The sequence below is a fragment of the Caretta caretta genome, chromosome 1, assembly GCF_965140235.1.
Source record: "Caretta caretta isolate rCarCar2 chromosome 1, rCarCar1.hap1, whole genome shotgun sequence".
NCBI classification, from domain to species: domain Eukaryota; kingdom Metazoa; phylum Chordata; order Testudines; family Cheloniidae; genus Caretta; species Caretta caretta.
In genome coordinates, this window is record NC_134206.1 from 298373282 (window position 1) to 298387978 (window position 14697).

Sequence of the window (14697 nt, forward strand, 5' to 3'; positions counted from 1 at the left end):
CAACGCAGGGGACAAGGGTGGGCGCCAGGAACATGAAAGAGCCGAGCCGTGCGGGGTCGGCCCAGCCGGGTGGCGGCTGCGGCTGCTGAAGCGGGCGCTGCTGCTGGAGCAGCGGCGGCGCGGGGGGGGGCGGGGGCGGGGGAGCTCCGCGGCGGGGCGCCCCCGGAGCGAGCCATGCGGGTTGCGAAGTGGCTAGCGGGTCTGCTGTGCCCGCTCTCCCTTCTCATCACCAAGTCCTGGGAAGTCCGGTTTCACCCCTCGCAAGGTAAACAGGCGGCAACAAAGAAGGCTGGGCTCGGCCCCGAGCGGCGGGGCGTCCCCGGGCAGCTGGAGGTGACACCGCGGCGCGGTGCTTTCGAGGAACGCGGCGCCCGGGTGGTGGTGGCGGGGCGCACGCGGAGGGAAATCCCGGCTCCCTGGAGGGCGCTGGGAATGGTGCCGCTGATGTCAGGGGGGCCGGGGTTTCACCCCCCGTTTGTAAGTGCAGGGAAGGAGGGAGGGGTGTGTGTGGTGTTCAGCACGTGCCCGGGTCGCGGTGCGTGTGTGGGGGGCCACGCGTGTGAGTGTGGAGCGCATATTCGTGTGTGTTTGTGCGGTGTGTGTAACTGGAATGGGGGGGGGGGTGAAAAAGAGAGAGGGGTTGTGTGTGCCCTGAATGTGTGGGGCGCAAAACGGAGTGGGAGTGAACGTGTAGTACCTCGTGTCAGTGGGGGGCATCTGTGGGGAGGCTGTGGAGCCTAGGTTGGCGGGGTGAGTCAGTAGGGACTGTGTGGCATAGGGTCTGTGAGTTGGGTTGTGGGAGGCAGGCTGAGTGTGGTGCATTACCCCCCCCCCCCCCACACACACACACATACTGTATGTGAATGGCACTGACTTGCGCCTCTGCTTTTTACCATGGGCATGTCAATGGAAAGGAAGCACACAGGGCAGTCTTCAGCCTCCTGCTAAGCATGCTGGGGGTCGGGAGGGGGGGCACACAGTGTGTGGGGGTGTAGGAGGCCGGTCCTGTGTACGGCAGTGGGAGCTGGTACCTACAGTATGTACGAGTGTTTGGAGTGTGTATGCACTGATAATGTATGTCTCCTGGAGAGGAGACACAGGAGGGATTCCTTTGGAGACCCAAAGTCTCCTTCCTGACCCATGTCTCCTCAAGTAAGGCAGCTGCATGTTAGTGGGCAAATTTTGGATAAAAGTGTGGCTTATTTCCACACTATTTGGTAAGGATGGCTCTCTTTCTTCCTGTTGCAGAGACCTTAGTGAAGGAACTCTCTTCCTACGAGATAGTCACACCTACCCGAGTGAATGAATTTGGAGACGTTTTCCCTCACACACATCACTTCAGGAGGAGGAAAAGGAGCTTGGAGGCACCAGGGGAGCCTGCTGCTTTCAGGACACATTACCAGCTCAATGCTTATGGGCAGCTCTTCCAACTGAACTTGAGCACTGATGCAGGATTCATTGCTACTCATTATAAAGTGATGCATGTGGGGTCCCCACAGGAGCAGCCCTCCTCTGACTTGCGCCACTGCTTCTACCGGGGGCATGTCAATGCACAGGAGACACATACGGCTGTCTTCAGCCTCTGTGGTGGCCTGGTAAGCATGCTGGTTATTGCTTCCTATTCTCCTTCATTCATTTCTTTCCCTGTTTGAAAGAGGCTCCTTTGCAGCAGAGCTCAGTCTGAAATTCTCAAGCATTATTCGAGGTAGCTGGTCATGCCAGGAGTAAGTGTAGGTGTTGGCACTGTGTTGTATTGATGATTCTTTTTTGGTGAGCTATACGCATGCCATTTTCATAAGATCTGCTACTGGCATATTATAGGATTGTTTGGTATGGCATTTTAACACAGAAAAAACTCTGCCTCAGAAATACAGTAAACCAGTGTTTTGATTAAGTGATGCTGTAAATCAGCATTAAACATTATATATGTACAGACGGGTAAGAAGTCAGGACTAGTGATGTGGTGTCCTGGGATAGTACAGGCACTAGCCTTTCCCTGGCTATTTCTTCCTCTGCTTCCACAAATGCTGTAGGACAAGAAGATGAAGAAGAGAAGCTCCCAGTGTTCCCTGTGCCACAATCATCCAAATCTTCTGCATTGAAGTAAATAAAAAAACCTTCTGTTGACTTCAGTGAGAACAGAATTAGGCCATGTATATACTGAGCTCATGAGAGCCATAAAGCTAAGTAGATTTGTTTTATTTACTCTTCTGACTCCCACCCTGGGCTACAAAATATGAGAACTGGCCTTTTCCTCTTTATTTACAAATCACAAACTACCCAACACTCTTTGAAGATGTACACTGGCTTCTTCTTTTGCCACTTTTGTCAATTTCTTGTTTTTTCACTGTGATAATACTGCTTTATATTAAAACGAGGATGACATTATAAAGCAGTTATTTAAGTTATCCTGTCTAATATTTGGTATTTTATAGATCCAGCATTCTAAACTTGTAATGATAAAATTGTATCTCAGAGCTTTTTAATATCAAGTAGTACGTATTGACACAGAGTATATTTTTGTTTTAGTTAAACCAAACCAAAACAAAAAAAAACACTTAGAACATATTGCAGATGTGGTAAAGGAGTAAGATATAGGGCTTATCTACATTTAAAACACTACAGCGGCGTGCTGCTCTTCAGTGAAGACGCTACCTGTGTCGACGAGAGGGATTATCCCATCAGCATAGGTATTCCACCTCCTCGAGAGGCGGTTTAACTGAGGTGTTATGGGGTCTGGATTTTTTTACACCTCTGAGTGATGTAGTTACACCAACCTAATTTCCAAGTGTAGACTAGGCCATAGAGTGAGGGCTGTTATGTTCAATAGACCTGCCATCCAAGCACAATGTTATAAAACATTTCCCTTTAAAAATATGATTGTGTAATTGCTGCTATGTTAATTTAGGACTAGATTGTGTACAGGCCTAGTCCCGTGCTGCCATGCATGCAAGTAGGAGTAAGGCTTTTAGGTCTGGGCATTGGGGGCACAAGGGCTGCATATACTATACTCTTCCCTACGAGCACTTGAGCAAGGAAGATGCAGAAAATAGAGCAGAGCTAGCTGGATGTGAGTGGGGGGATTATGCAGCAATTTACAAAAGGCTGACAAATAGCATACTCCCTTCTGCGACAGTGTTAAAAGGGGAGCCCCAGAGGAAACTATACTTCAGAGGGGTGTCTTTGCTCAATTCCTTCCATGTGCTCCTTTTGGGATGGTGTAACTATGTGCTATTGTATACTCAGACCTGAGCCTGCAGACTTGGTCTAGCCCTAAAACATTGACTATTTGAGCTGAAAAAGTAAACGGTCTAGACCAGAGACTGTTTTCATGTTCATATCCAATCTTCCTTTTGAAGCATCCCTAATAAATACTGATGTACATCATAAAAAATGAAAAACCAACTCCACCCAAAACTCTACCAAAACAAAACACTATATTGCACGTACAATTCTCCCTCTTGGGAGAGGATGAGAAGCTCATCATGTTTAATGTTTTATTGAAAGGTGCTCAGACTAGATTGGTATAATAAGCTGCAGCAAATAGATCTTTCTCCTTTTACAGTTTTCATTATCTAGGAACTCCAATCCCATGTAAAGCAGTTTTTCACTACTTGAAGGGACATCACTAACCTGAAAGGCACAACTATCTGAAATATTTGTACCTATTGTATTTATAAATAATATGTAAGCTTATTGGAACTGAAAGAAGTTAGTGAAAAATATTTTTCTCAGTTTTTTAGTTTATTTGTGTTGTATAGTCAACAGCCAGTCTTTGTCATGTATAGTTTTAAATGGGACTAATCATGGAGAAAGTACTACTGTGAGTAAGGATAGTAGAATTTAGCCCTTAGTTATTTTATAACCCTTTATTGTAATTATATTGGGACAAATCCTGTCTCTTAGTGGGACCCATTTTCTCCATGTTAAACCCAGTTACTTGAGCCTGGCATGTGGAAGTGAAAGGTGCGGGAGAATTTCCCTCATTGCAATTCCCAAGAAATCAGAAGTGAGTGAAGTTTGAAAGGCTGTTTTGAGCCAAGTGATGACAGTTATGTTCTCCAGTTTCATATGCTTCAGGGGAACTGCTATGGACCAATGCTGTAAAAGTTAAGGGGAAAAAACAGGACTTAAAAATGCTACAGGAAAATTAAAATTTTTTTTAAAAATTGCTCTGAAGATGTATACAATGTACCCGAGAGTGATCAGAAGTTTAGTTGGTAAACCAGGTCTCAATACCCACTTAATCTCTTTGGCATCTTTCTCCACTTCCCTGACTTCATCCACATCCTTCAGTACTGCCTCCTAAGTTCCTACCCTCTTCCTGTTTGCATCCCTGACTCCAGTCACCCTCTCAAGCTTCTGCTGCTCTTTCTGACCTCAGTGTAAGCTGCTCCCAAGAGCATATATGGTTGCACAGTACCCAGGGAATGTTGCTTAAAGGCTGTTGACAAATTGTGTGCACTTTTGATGTGTTACATGGCAGAACTTTCACTAGGTTCAGGGATGTAAATGGCAGGGGGAGGTTAAGAGGTTATTAGGGAGTCTGTAATAATTGCAGGAGAGAATCTATAATTAGGAAAGTTGGGGATGCAGTCAAAGGCAGGAGGTTAAGTGGGCTCACAGTTAGACTTCTGATCACTTGCAAGCAGACAATTTACATCTTTTGAGTCATTTCTAAAATTTCAAACTTTATTTTCGTAAGTTCTATTTCTTTGTTTTTGTTTTTACTTTTACTGCATTAGTCAATTTTAGCTTCCTACAAGAGTGGGAAACAAGGTCTCCTGTGGATGTCACTGGCTGCATGTGGACCAAAGTGGCCTCTCAAATATTATCCAGACAGGAAAAAACAAAAGAGGTAAAAATTCATTTAATTTTACAAGTTGATTGAGAAATACAGGGAAATACTATTGAAAAGAATATTTCAATATAGTAGATGACACCGTTATTTAATAATCATGACTGGAGTGAGTCTTCAATTCAAGGTAGCTCCTATCTAAAGAAAAAGTGAGAATTAAAAAAAAATTAAACTATTTAATGCTGTAGAAACAGTAGGCTCAGCCCCTTGAGGAGAATTGTGTTGTTCTTGAGACAGACACAGGGATATGTTGTTGGACTCTAGCGAGATATAAACCATTTTCCGCAGCTGGAAGGATGGGTTGGCCAATCTTTTGCCAAATGTTATCCCCTTCTTTCATTGCTGCAGAGGACTCCAAATCCAGCATGGTTCTATTGTGGGGTTGTGTGTGTGGGAAGGGAGTATGTGTAGGGATACGTGGAGCCTTTTTGCAGGTGCAGTCCTTGTATGTAGTACAGATCCCAGCTTGTCTCTGCCACACCCAAACTCTGCTGAACATAAAGCCACTGGATCTTCTGTTACATGAAGCACAGAAAAACAGAAGTGGTAAGGACTAAAGCAGTGTCAGGTGTGTAATAGTCTTCAGAGTAACTTAATTGTCACCTCTGTCGCTTAAGCAGAGAATTTTTTTCAGACCCTTCTGGTAACGCCCCTCTTCTCCACACTAAACGTGGCTATTCTGATTTTGGGAGAGGGGGGAGAATTTGGGCCCAAGCGTTGATCTCCAGAACTTACTCAGTGCAAGAGGTTTTGTTTGTTTTGTTTTAATAGGGGGTGGGTGGATCACCTTTCTGGGGATTCTGAAAACAATTGTGTCTGCTACTAAGTAGGAGTGTAGTAGCTTCTTTTCAAGAAAAGTAAACAGTCCTGGAATTTGTTTTACTGAAGTGTTATTTTTAATTATATTTGGTTAAAAATTGGATGGCCGTCAGAAACTGGTACTAACATATGCCAGTGGTTAGACTCATCTGGAATTACATTATACAGATAACAGCCCACTGGTATTTGTTTTTTCCCTCTTTAATGTAGTTAAAGTACAACAGTACTAGTGAGTTGGAATAAATTGGGTTTTCAAAGAAAACTTTTACAGTGCTTGTCACTGGATGCTAAATTTTCCTTTTAGGTAACATTTAATTTTAACTAATAGTTACTTCCTAACTCTGAAGAAGAGATCAGTGTGCAGAAGCTCAGTTAAGCATATAACGTACATGAGCATCAGTATTATATCATGTAACCCTTCTACCCATCAGAGTTGGCAGCAACAAGGGCCGGGTTCAGTATCTAGGGGTTCCTTCCAATAACACAATGCAAAACCGGCTCGAGCCCCCACCCAGTGACCTGGGACAAATATATACCACCCCTGCTGAGCGCCTCCAAGAGGCAATACTTCCCCTCTCGCAAGCACAGAGTCTGAGTGTAGCAAAAGCCTTTTAATAACAGAGAGAAACAATGTGGCATTATGTTGGGGAAACACCACCAACAGGATTCATAACACAACCCATGAGCAAAAAAACCCACCCCAAGCAAATTGGGGTGTGTCCTTTCCCTTTGGTTCTTGAGTCCCGCAAAGTCACCCAAAGTCCCAAAAGTCCAACAACCCAGAAGTCTCTGTCCCTGGTCAGTGCAGCCCCAGAGTTCGAAAGTTTATCTGCAGAGTTTTACCTCCCGACCTGGGTGGAGATGGGGAGGGAGTGGGGGTTAAGGGGCACCTTACGTGATCCAAAGCCGATTGCCCACCTCTCCATGGAGCTCTGCTCCACCCTGCCAGCCATCCCACAAATTGCTCCGCTCTGCCAGCTACCCCCATGAGCTGCTCCAGCCATCCCACAAACTACTCCGCTCCACCAGCCGCTCCGCTCTGCCAGCCGTCCCATGAGCCGCTCCAGCTGTCTCGCAAACTGCTCCGCAATATATCTTCAGGCTCCCCTGTACTTAACACTACACTCAGTGATTTCAGCTCTTAGTAAGTTTAGCTCTTTTGTGATTTCAGCTTTTAGTAGCGGAGCCTCAGTGCTGGTGCACCATAGGCCCAAAGCGAATTCAGCTCAGCAGCGTGTAACTAGACTGCTAATAGAATCAAAATTAGCTCTGATATTCCACAGTAGAGAGAGGAGAAAGTGCAATTAGCATATAAGGCTCTTACCAGGGGGCTATACCACCAGATACTAATACCTGTCCCCAGCCTCTCACAATTCACTGAGTTTTGGGACCCATGTCCCTTGCTTAGCGAGTGCTACGTAGTTGATGGCAAGTCCCTCCATCATAACAAAAGGCCAAGTACAGTTCCACTGTCCTTGATTCACATAATCAGGATAATAACAATTTATTTTTCCTGCCCCAATAACAGAGAAACTGGGGATCCCATAGCAGCCAAAGTGACCATTTGGGCAGCTATGGGCTCATGCTAGGGGGGGTGGGTGTGCATATGCAAATGAAATCAGCCCCTGATGTTCTTTTCCACAACTTGCCACAACTCACCACCAGATGTCAGGGTGGAGCTCATCCTGACTCCGCTTACAATCAGATGGGGAAAAGATAGGAAAAATGTTACCAACTGTCAACAATTGACAAACAATCACTCTTTGGACAATTTTAATTGCTGCTGACAAACACTTAAACATTCTGAGTTCATTAGGAATCCTCTATTCTGGTAGATGAAGCTGTAACCCTAAATCTCCATAATATGTCACGGAAATACTTAAGTACTACTAGTATTGTCATCCCTCACCAACACAAATTGGCATAAGAGACAGGAATTTACTCACTGAGTAAAACTTAAGTATTGTTATGTTTATATGTAAGCAAAAAAGACAGGACAGGAATCTGTTCAAACTCTCCAGACACTCAGTGCAATGAGAGAGAACTGGGAGTTGAATGCTTTATTTTTTCACTTGGATTTTTCAGTTGATTTTTTTCTCTGCTACTTTCTCCCTGATTCTCATGGTTTTGTCTTTTGTGTTCTCGCTTTTCCTTTCTTCAGCATGATTTCTCACTGACACTACTACTCACATACTCTGGCCTGCTTCCTGTTAACTTTCCCTCACTGTCCATTCTTGTAGACAAGGCCAATCTCTAACTAAATGGGTTTTGCATATGTCACACTTGAACAGCCATTTGTAACTAAGAGAATATTTTATTGACAACACAGTTGTCTCAAGGCTCCTCAGTCTCACTTTGCCTGTTTAAGCTCTCAGGTTTGCTTCACAATCTTTTGTTAGGCTCCCCCTCCGCCCCAGTCTAGTCAGGCATTCTACCTAAGGGGACATTTAAATGTGTGAAATAGAAGAATAGGAAAATTATTTAGTGCTCTTTATGACCATATCATGTGAGCATGTCTAACAGGATCTCTCTGCCTCTCATGGCAAAACTCAGTCATTGTGTATGGTGGCTTCTGAGTGATCAAAGGTATCTGCCTCAACTGAAATCAAGGAAGAGCAACCATTAACAGTTGAAGAACCAACAACTCATATGAACCTGTGACTCTAAAGTGAGACATGCCCTTAGAGCAGGGGTGGGCAAACTTTTTGGGCCGAGGGCCACATCTGGGTGGGGAAATTGTATGCAGGGCTGGGGCTAGGGTGTGGGGTGCGGGAGGGAGTGCAGGTTGTGGGAAGAGGTGCAGTGTGCAGGAATGGGCTCAGGGCAAGGGATTGGGGCAGAGGAGGGGTACAGGGTGTATGAGGGGGCTCTGGGAAGGGGGTTGGGTGCAGGAGGGGTATGGAGTGCAGGAGGGGCTCAGCGCAGGGGTGCAGGAGGGGTGTGGACTGCGGGAGGGAGCTCAGGGCAGGGGGTTGGGGTTCAGGAGAGGTGCGGGGTGCTGCAGGGGGCTCAGAGCAGGGAGTTGGGGTGTAGGGTGCAGCAGGGGGCTCAGGGCAGGGGTTTGGGGTGTAGGGGGTGTTCAGGGTGCAGCAGGGGGCTTAGGGCAGGGTGCAGGAGGGTTTTGGGCTCCAGCCAGGCACCACTTACCTAAAGCAGCTCCGGGGTGGCAGCAGCTCGCACAGGAGCCAGGGCAGGCTCCCTGCGTGCCTGCCCTGGCCTCACGCCGTGCCACTTTGGGAAGTGCCTGGCACCACGTCTCTGCGTAGCCCCTGGGGAAGTGGGGGGCACAGGGCTCTGCGTGCTGTCCTTGCCGCGCCTCCAAGTACCTCCCCCGAAGCTCCCATTGGCCGTGGTTCCCTGTTTCCGGCCAATGGGAGCTGCGGGGTGCAATGCCTGGAGGCAAGGGCAACGCGTGGAGCCCTCTGCACCCCCCTTCCCTCCCGGGCCGCAGGGACCTGCGGCACCACAAGGGGCAATCCTGCGGGCCGGATCCGAAGCCCTGACGGGCCAGATCCAGCCTGCGGGACATAGTTTGCCCACCCCTGCCTTAGAGGCATGACTTTCTCCTCTTTTTCTCCCAGAGTTGTCTTTGATAGCTCACCTGCATTCTGGGCACCAAAGGCTTGAACTATCTCTTCTCCATCACAAACAAGAAAAAGATTTATTGTTAAAGCCACCTCAGTCTTGCTAGTCAAAGCTAAAATAGTGCCCACTCCTGTCCTATATCTTCTTAAATAACATAGGTCTCACTTCCAACGACTCAGTTCAGAGAAGCTAGGCTTCTGTTATCCCAGTTATTTAAGACAAACCTCATGTGTCCCCAAATGCTTCATGTAATATGGATATATCTGAACCTGATTTCTTTGAAGAGGACTCCTGTCCAAATTAGTTATTTTCCCCATCAAAATATACCTATCTTATACAAAAATATCTCTAAATTCTTACTACAATGAATTCTTAGGACAAAATTGTACTTGATAATAGGTGGGTTGCATCTTATTCTTGTTTCACCCTCATGGATATAAGCTAACATTTTAGAAAGTAAAGTTGTGGACTCCTTATCATAAAGTAGATACCATAGTTGCAAATTGCTCTTGAAAATTCTCTCTTTTCTGATTGAGGGGAATGTCACACTCCAAACTCTCTAGGACAAACATGGACATATTCTCTGCAGAGATCCTATGAATTCTACTGTCACTGTCTTTCACCAATTTTATGCAACCACAACCTTGACTATGTATTGTTGAGCTTTCACCTCTGTATGTGACCCCTCTGAAAGTACACAGAGGGATTTCCACATACATCTTATATTGTATTGTGACACTTACATGATATACGTATTTATTTGGATTTGGACACCTATCCCAGGCTCTGAGTGCATTGACAAATCATTGTATAAACAGTTCATAATAAAAACAAGAAGAGCAGAACAGCAGCAAACCTCATCAGCCAGTCAGCAGGAAACAAAACTTCCACACTTCAGTTTTCCCCAAACTCCACACACCTTCTGCTCTCCCTGGACACATATGCAAATAGATAGTCTTTTAAGCATGCCACAAAGGTCAGCAAATTCTGGCAGCTATTATTATTTCAAACCATGAGGTGTGTGTGGGAGAGTGAATTCTACATCTGAGGTTCCCTCACAGAAAATGACCTGTCTGCAGACCTGCTCTTACAAACCAAAGGGATTTCAGCCTGAGTGCTACAGGTGATCTCAACTGCAGTATTTTCACACAGGAGAGATGCTGGCTCTCATACAGGCAGGTCCCAAACCTTTTCAGGCTTATAGGACTAAACTAACACGTTAAGTTTCACCTGAAAACCAACTAGTAGCCAATGGAGATCATAGAAGGTTGGTCTCATGTGCTCTTGGGGAGAGAGCCACTTATTAAGCAGTCTATAACACATACTTCACTCACTTTAGCTTCCAATTGATTTCAGATGTAGCCTTATGTAAAGTGTATTGCAGCAGACTGGATTATGGTAGCAAGGTCTGTAACTGTGAGAAGAGGTCACAATCTCCTGACTCACTGTATATTGAAAAAAGCAGTCCTAGTCACCACTGCTGTTTGATCATCTAAAAACAACTGAAAAGCTACCAGGACCTCAGAATTATGTACTGGAGTGGCACGGAGTGGATATGCGTCCTATCTCTCATCCCTAGCAAAGGGATCAATATAATCTTTGTCATATCTTCTGGTTACTTTGCCAAGCTTATCATCGTCATCATCTCAATTTTATTAGTTTTGAACCACGACCAATTTGTGCTCCATGACACAATCTCTACCAGATACTGGGGGGGAGATACTTAATCATACCCTATGAGTCTCACAAACTGGAGATAGAAAACTGGTTGTGATCAGCATAATAAGACTTTAGAATCCAGTTCTTCTCACTAACTCTCCTAATAGTCCCATATACAATGAACAGGAGAAAGCTCTCCAACTGTTAACCATCAGGATAGGGCTGTGTTTCTGTATTCTTCTTCCTCTAGTGAGAGTGTGAAGTGCCTCCACACAGATCCAGGAAGTTCTTGTTAAACAGTATTTGGGATATTTGAGTTGGTGACAGTTTATTAAATATTTTTGAAGGACAAAAGTTGGGGTATAAGTTCCACCAAAACATAAGAACATAAGACTGGCCATACTGGGTCAGACCAAAGGTCCATCCAGCCCAGTATCCTGTCTACCGACAGTGGCCGATGCCAGGTGCCCCAGAGGCAGTGAACCTAACAGGTAATGATCAAGTGATCTTTCTCCTGCCATCCACCTCCACCATCTGACAAACAGAGGCTAGGGACACCATTCCTTACCCATCCTGTCTAATAGCCATTAATGAACTTAACCTCCATGAATTTATCCAGTTCTCTTTTAAACCGTGTTATAGTCCTAGTCTTCACAACCTCCTCAGGCTCAGAGTTCCATAGGTTGACTGTGTGCTGAGTGAAGAAGAACTTCTTTTTATTTGTTTTAAACCTGCTACCCATTAATTTCATTTGGTGGTCCCCAGTTCTTATATTATGGGAACAAATAAATAACTTTTCCTTATTCACTTTCTCCACACCACTCATGATTTTATATACCTCTGTCATATTCCCCCCTTAGTCTCCTCTTTTCCAAGCTGAAAAGTCCTAGCCTCTTTAATCTCTCCTCATATGGGACCTGTTCCAAACCCCTAATAAATTTAGTTGCCTTTTTCTGAACTTTTTCTAATGCCAGTATATCTTTTTTTAGATGAGGGGACCACATCTGTACGCAGTATTCAAGATGGGGGCGCACCATGGATTTATATAAGGGCAATAAGATAGTCTCAGTCTTATTCTCCATCCCTTTTTTAATGATTCCTAACATCTCGTTTGCTTTTTTGACTGCCGCTGCACACTCTGTGGACGTCTTCAGAGAACTATCCATGATGACTCCAAGATCTTTCTCCGGATTAGTTGTAGCTAAATTAGCCCCTATCATATTGTAGTATAGTTGGGGTTATTTTTTCCAATGTGCATTACTTTACATTTATCCACATTAAATTAATGTGTTGAAATGGATCAGAATGTGTATCAGTGATTTTTATAAGGTTTCTTTTGGGTTTATGGCTCATTCCACATGAAGCAGCACCACCTCCTGATGTGGGAGAGAAAAATAATCTCCTGGTGTATATCTTGTTATATTTGACACACAAGTGCATCTGAACTAAGACTGAAAATGGAAACTGATCTCCATTTGCTTGTAAATGCCACTGAATAGCAAAAGAACTAGCTGATTTGCTGTCAGGCTTACTACTTCGATAATTTCTTGCTCTGGTTTGAGTTGGGCAGTTGTGTCCCATTCTGTACTTTGGAAAGTTTGGGGAAGAAGGTGATTATATGTGTGTACTCACCGAAGTGCTATATGGGTCATTAACCATGCCTATCACTCTTCTTCAGGTGTTTAAACTTTCCTTGTGTCTTTGCTGGCCTATCCCAACTTCCTTTCAGAACCATTTTGTGGAAGAGACCCTGGGTTTCTCACTTTTCACAGACTGTTCCAGTAGTTATTTCTCTTCTGTCTCAGCCTTCCTTAAGATCTTAAGAGAGTTTTGTTCATCTTGTATCAAACAGTGCTTGTTTACAAGCAAACCGTTATCTATCACCATTCCAGATATCTTAAACAGAACAAATTTTATTTGGCATGGAATTGAAAATAAATAAAAAATCAAAATAATGAAAGGTAAGTCCATACAAAATATTGAAATAACTAGGCTAATACCACTGTAGAACTCATTAGCTAGGCTCTGCATTTAAATACAAAATATGAGTTAAGCCAGTGGTTTTCACCCTGTGGTTTGCGGACCCCTAGGGTGAAACTAAACTTAGACTATGTCTAAGATTTCCAAAAAGGTCCGCACCTCCATTAAAATTTTTTTAGGTGTCCACAAATGAAAAAAGGTTGAAAACTACTGAGTTAAGCTATATAAAAACCTTATGTGCTAATAAGACCTTTCATCTCTGCTTCCAAGCTGATAGCTTCCTCAGAGGCCTATCCTGTCCTTTTCTTTGCAAGTTTGTATGATATGATGCAGCAAAATGTATGCAAGATCAATCTCTCTCTCTGTGTGTAGTTGGTATATTTTTGAGCCCATTTATATTGCAAATGCAACCAATTTACAAAACCTGATTACAGTGCTTTTGACTTCCAACCTAGTTACAATGTGGTTGCTATTTATACTGTAGATGTGTTACAACTTCAGACATGTAAAAGTTTATGTTAACTGTTTCATATCCCAAGCTTTAGCAAGCTTGTGCAACATGGTTATCATCTACACTGCTAATTGCAACAGTGTTGTAACTAGGTTGTCTGAGTTTGCTGTATTTGAAGTGTAAATAGATCCTTTGTGTAACTAGCATCCCTTTGTTGATAGTCTTTGTGGCTTTATATCTGTATGGTGTAGAACCCAAGTGTTAAACATTAGCATGTTGATCACTACCTCATCAATTAGCTTAAAACTTAATATACATTGAGTTAACTCAAACTTAAACATTGTATTGTGAAGTGTTAACATCTTTGATTATATTGTTTATTCTTTGTCTCTTGATACACCAACTTATAAGGGCCTCCTAATTTGCATGGTTCTGTTTATATATTGTTTCATTTAATTATATATTATTTCAAAAGGAGTTTGTCCATTCAGGCATGTGCAACTCCCAGTTAACTCAGTAAGATTTAAGCTTGTGTAAATATGGGGGGAATTTGACTCCATGGTATGTAATTGGGTTTGAGGCAATCATTGATAGAGTCTAGTCAATTGCTCTACAGAGATATTTGGCAGATTCAGTTTGTTTCAAAATTAAATTGAAGTCTTATGTTAAACAAGTTTATTTTTTTTGTTTTTATGTAGTATTTAGTAGTCTTTACCATTCCATTGGGAAGTGCTGAGAAACATAGTAATTAATAAATAATAATGCTGAAATCCCATTTAAAATAAAGAAATTGTTCAGAATAGCATGAGTATTAGGAAAATGACTTACTGTATGCTATTTTGGTTAGACTGAAAAATATGTAGTTTCCTTAAATATTTTAAAGAGTTTTTATGGGTTATTCAGGTTTTGGTATATATTACTGTGAATTTCCCATGCCTTATTTCTGTTTAATGTGGAAGGTGTTTATTCATGTGATTTGTAATGCTCAGCAATATTGATCTTTGTGATAATTCATATGAGCTGAGACTTGAGTTTTCCGCTTCGATTTAGTTGCCATAATATATAAACAACTTTGTTTAGACAATTGGACTTGTAGATGAGATTATCTGTTTAAGTGGTTTAATGGTCATATTTAAGGAAAGCTTAATGCTGTTTAAACTAAGTTAAATCAGTGTTTAATCAGCAGTTGAATTAAATTTTCCTCTCCTGTCCAATCATATTCACATTTCCAAGCGCGCACAATATCTTGGATATAGAACTTTAAAACTGTTTATGCATTAATGGGAATAATGATCACCTGTTGCATAATGTGACCAAGTAACTTTTTATCTTTGTGTGTTAAGTG

General features: G+C 43.3%; 1 protein-coding gene and 1 long non-coding RNA gene across 9 annotated transcripts in view; both read left to right on the forward strand.

The window, feature by feature from the left end:
- The window catches only part of ADAMTS20 (ADAM metallopeptidase with thrombospondin type 1 motif 20), a 207484-nt gene that overhangs the window by 12242 nt on the left and 180545 nt on the right, over positions 1–14697 (forward strand). For 4 of the 8 annotated variants that reach the window (XM_075124401.1, XM_048836013.2, XM_075124400.1 and 1 more), the window contains exons 1-2: positions 144–265; positions 1249–1595. The exons of 1 other annotated variant lie outside the window; for it this stretch is intronic. In XM_075124401.1, coding sequence (XP_074980502.1) covers positions 175–265; positions 1249–1595 — 438 coding nt within the window. In that variant the 5' untranslated portion in view covers positions 144–174. Of the gene's footprint in view, positions 1–143; positions 266–1248; positions 1596–4745; positions 4859–14697 lie in introns of those variants that run through there. 3 more of the 8 variants (XM_075124402.1, XM_075124404.1, XM_048836014.2) reach the window with 2 other exon arrangements.
- LOC142070609 (uncharacterized) lies at positions 8954–12221 on the forward strand. Its single transcript, XR_012666493.1, has 2 exons — positions 8954–11412; positions 11911–12221. It is a non-coding gene; the product is annotated as an uncharacterized LOC142070609 (long non-coding RNA).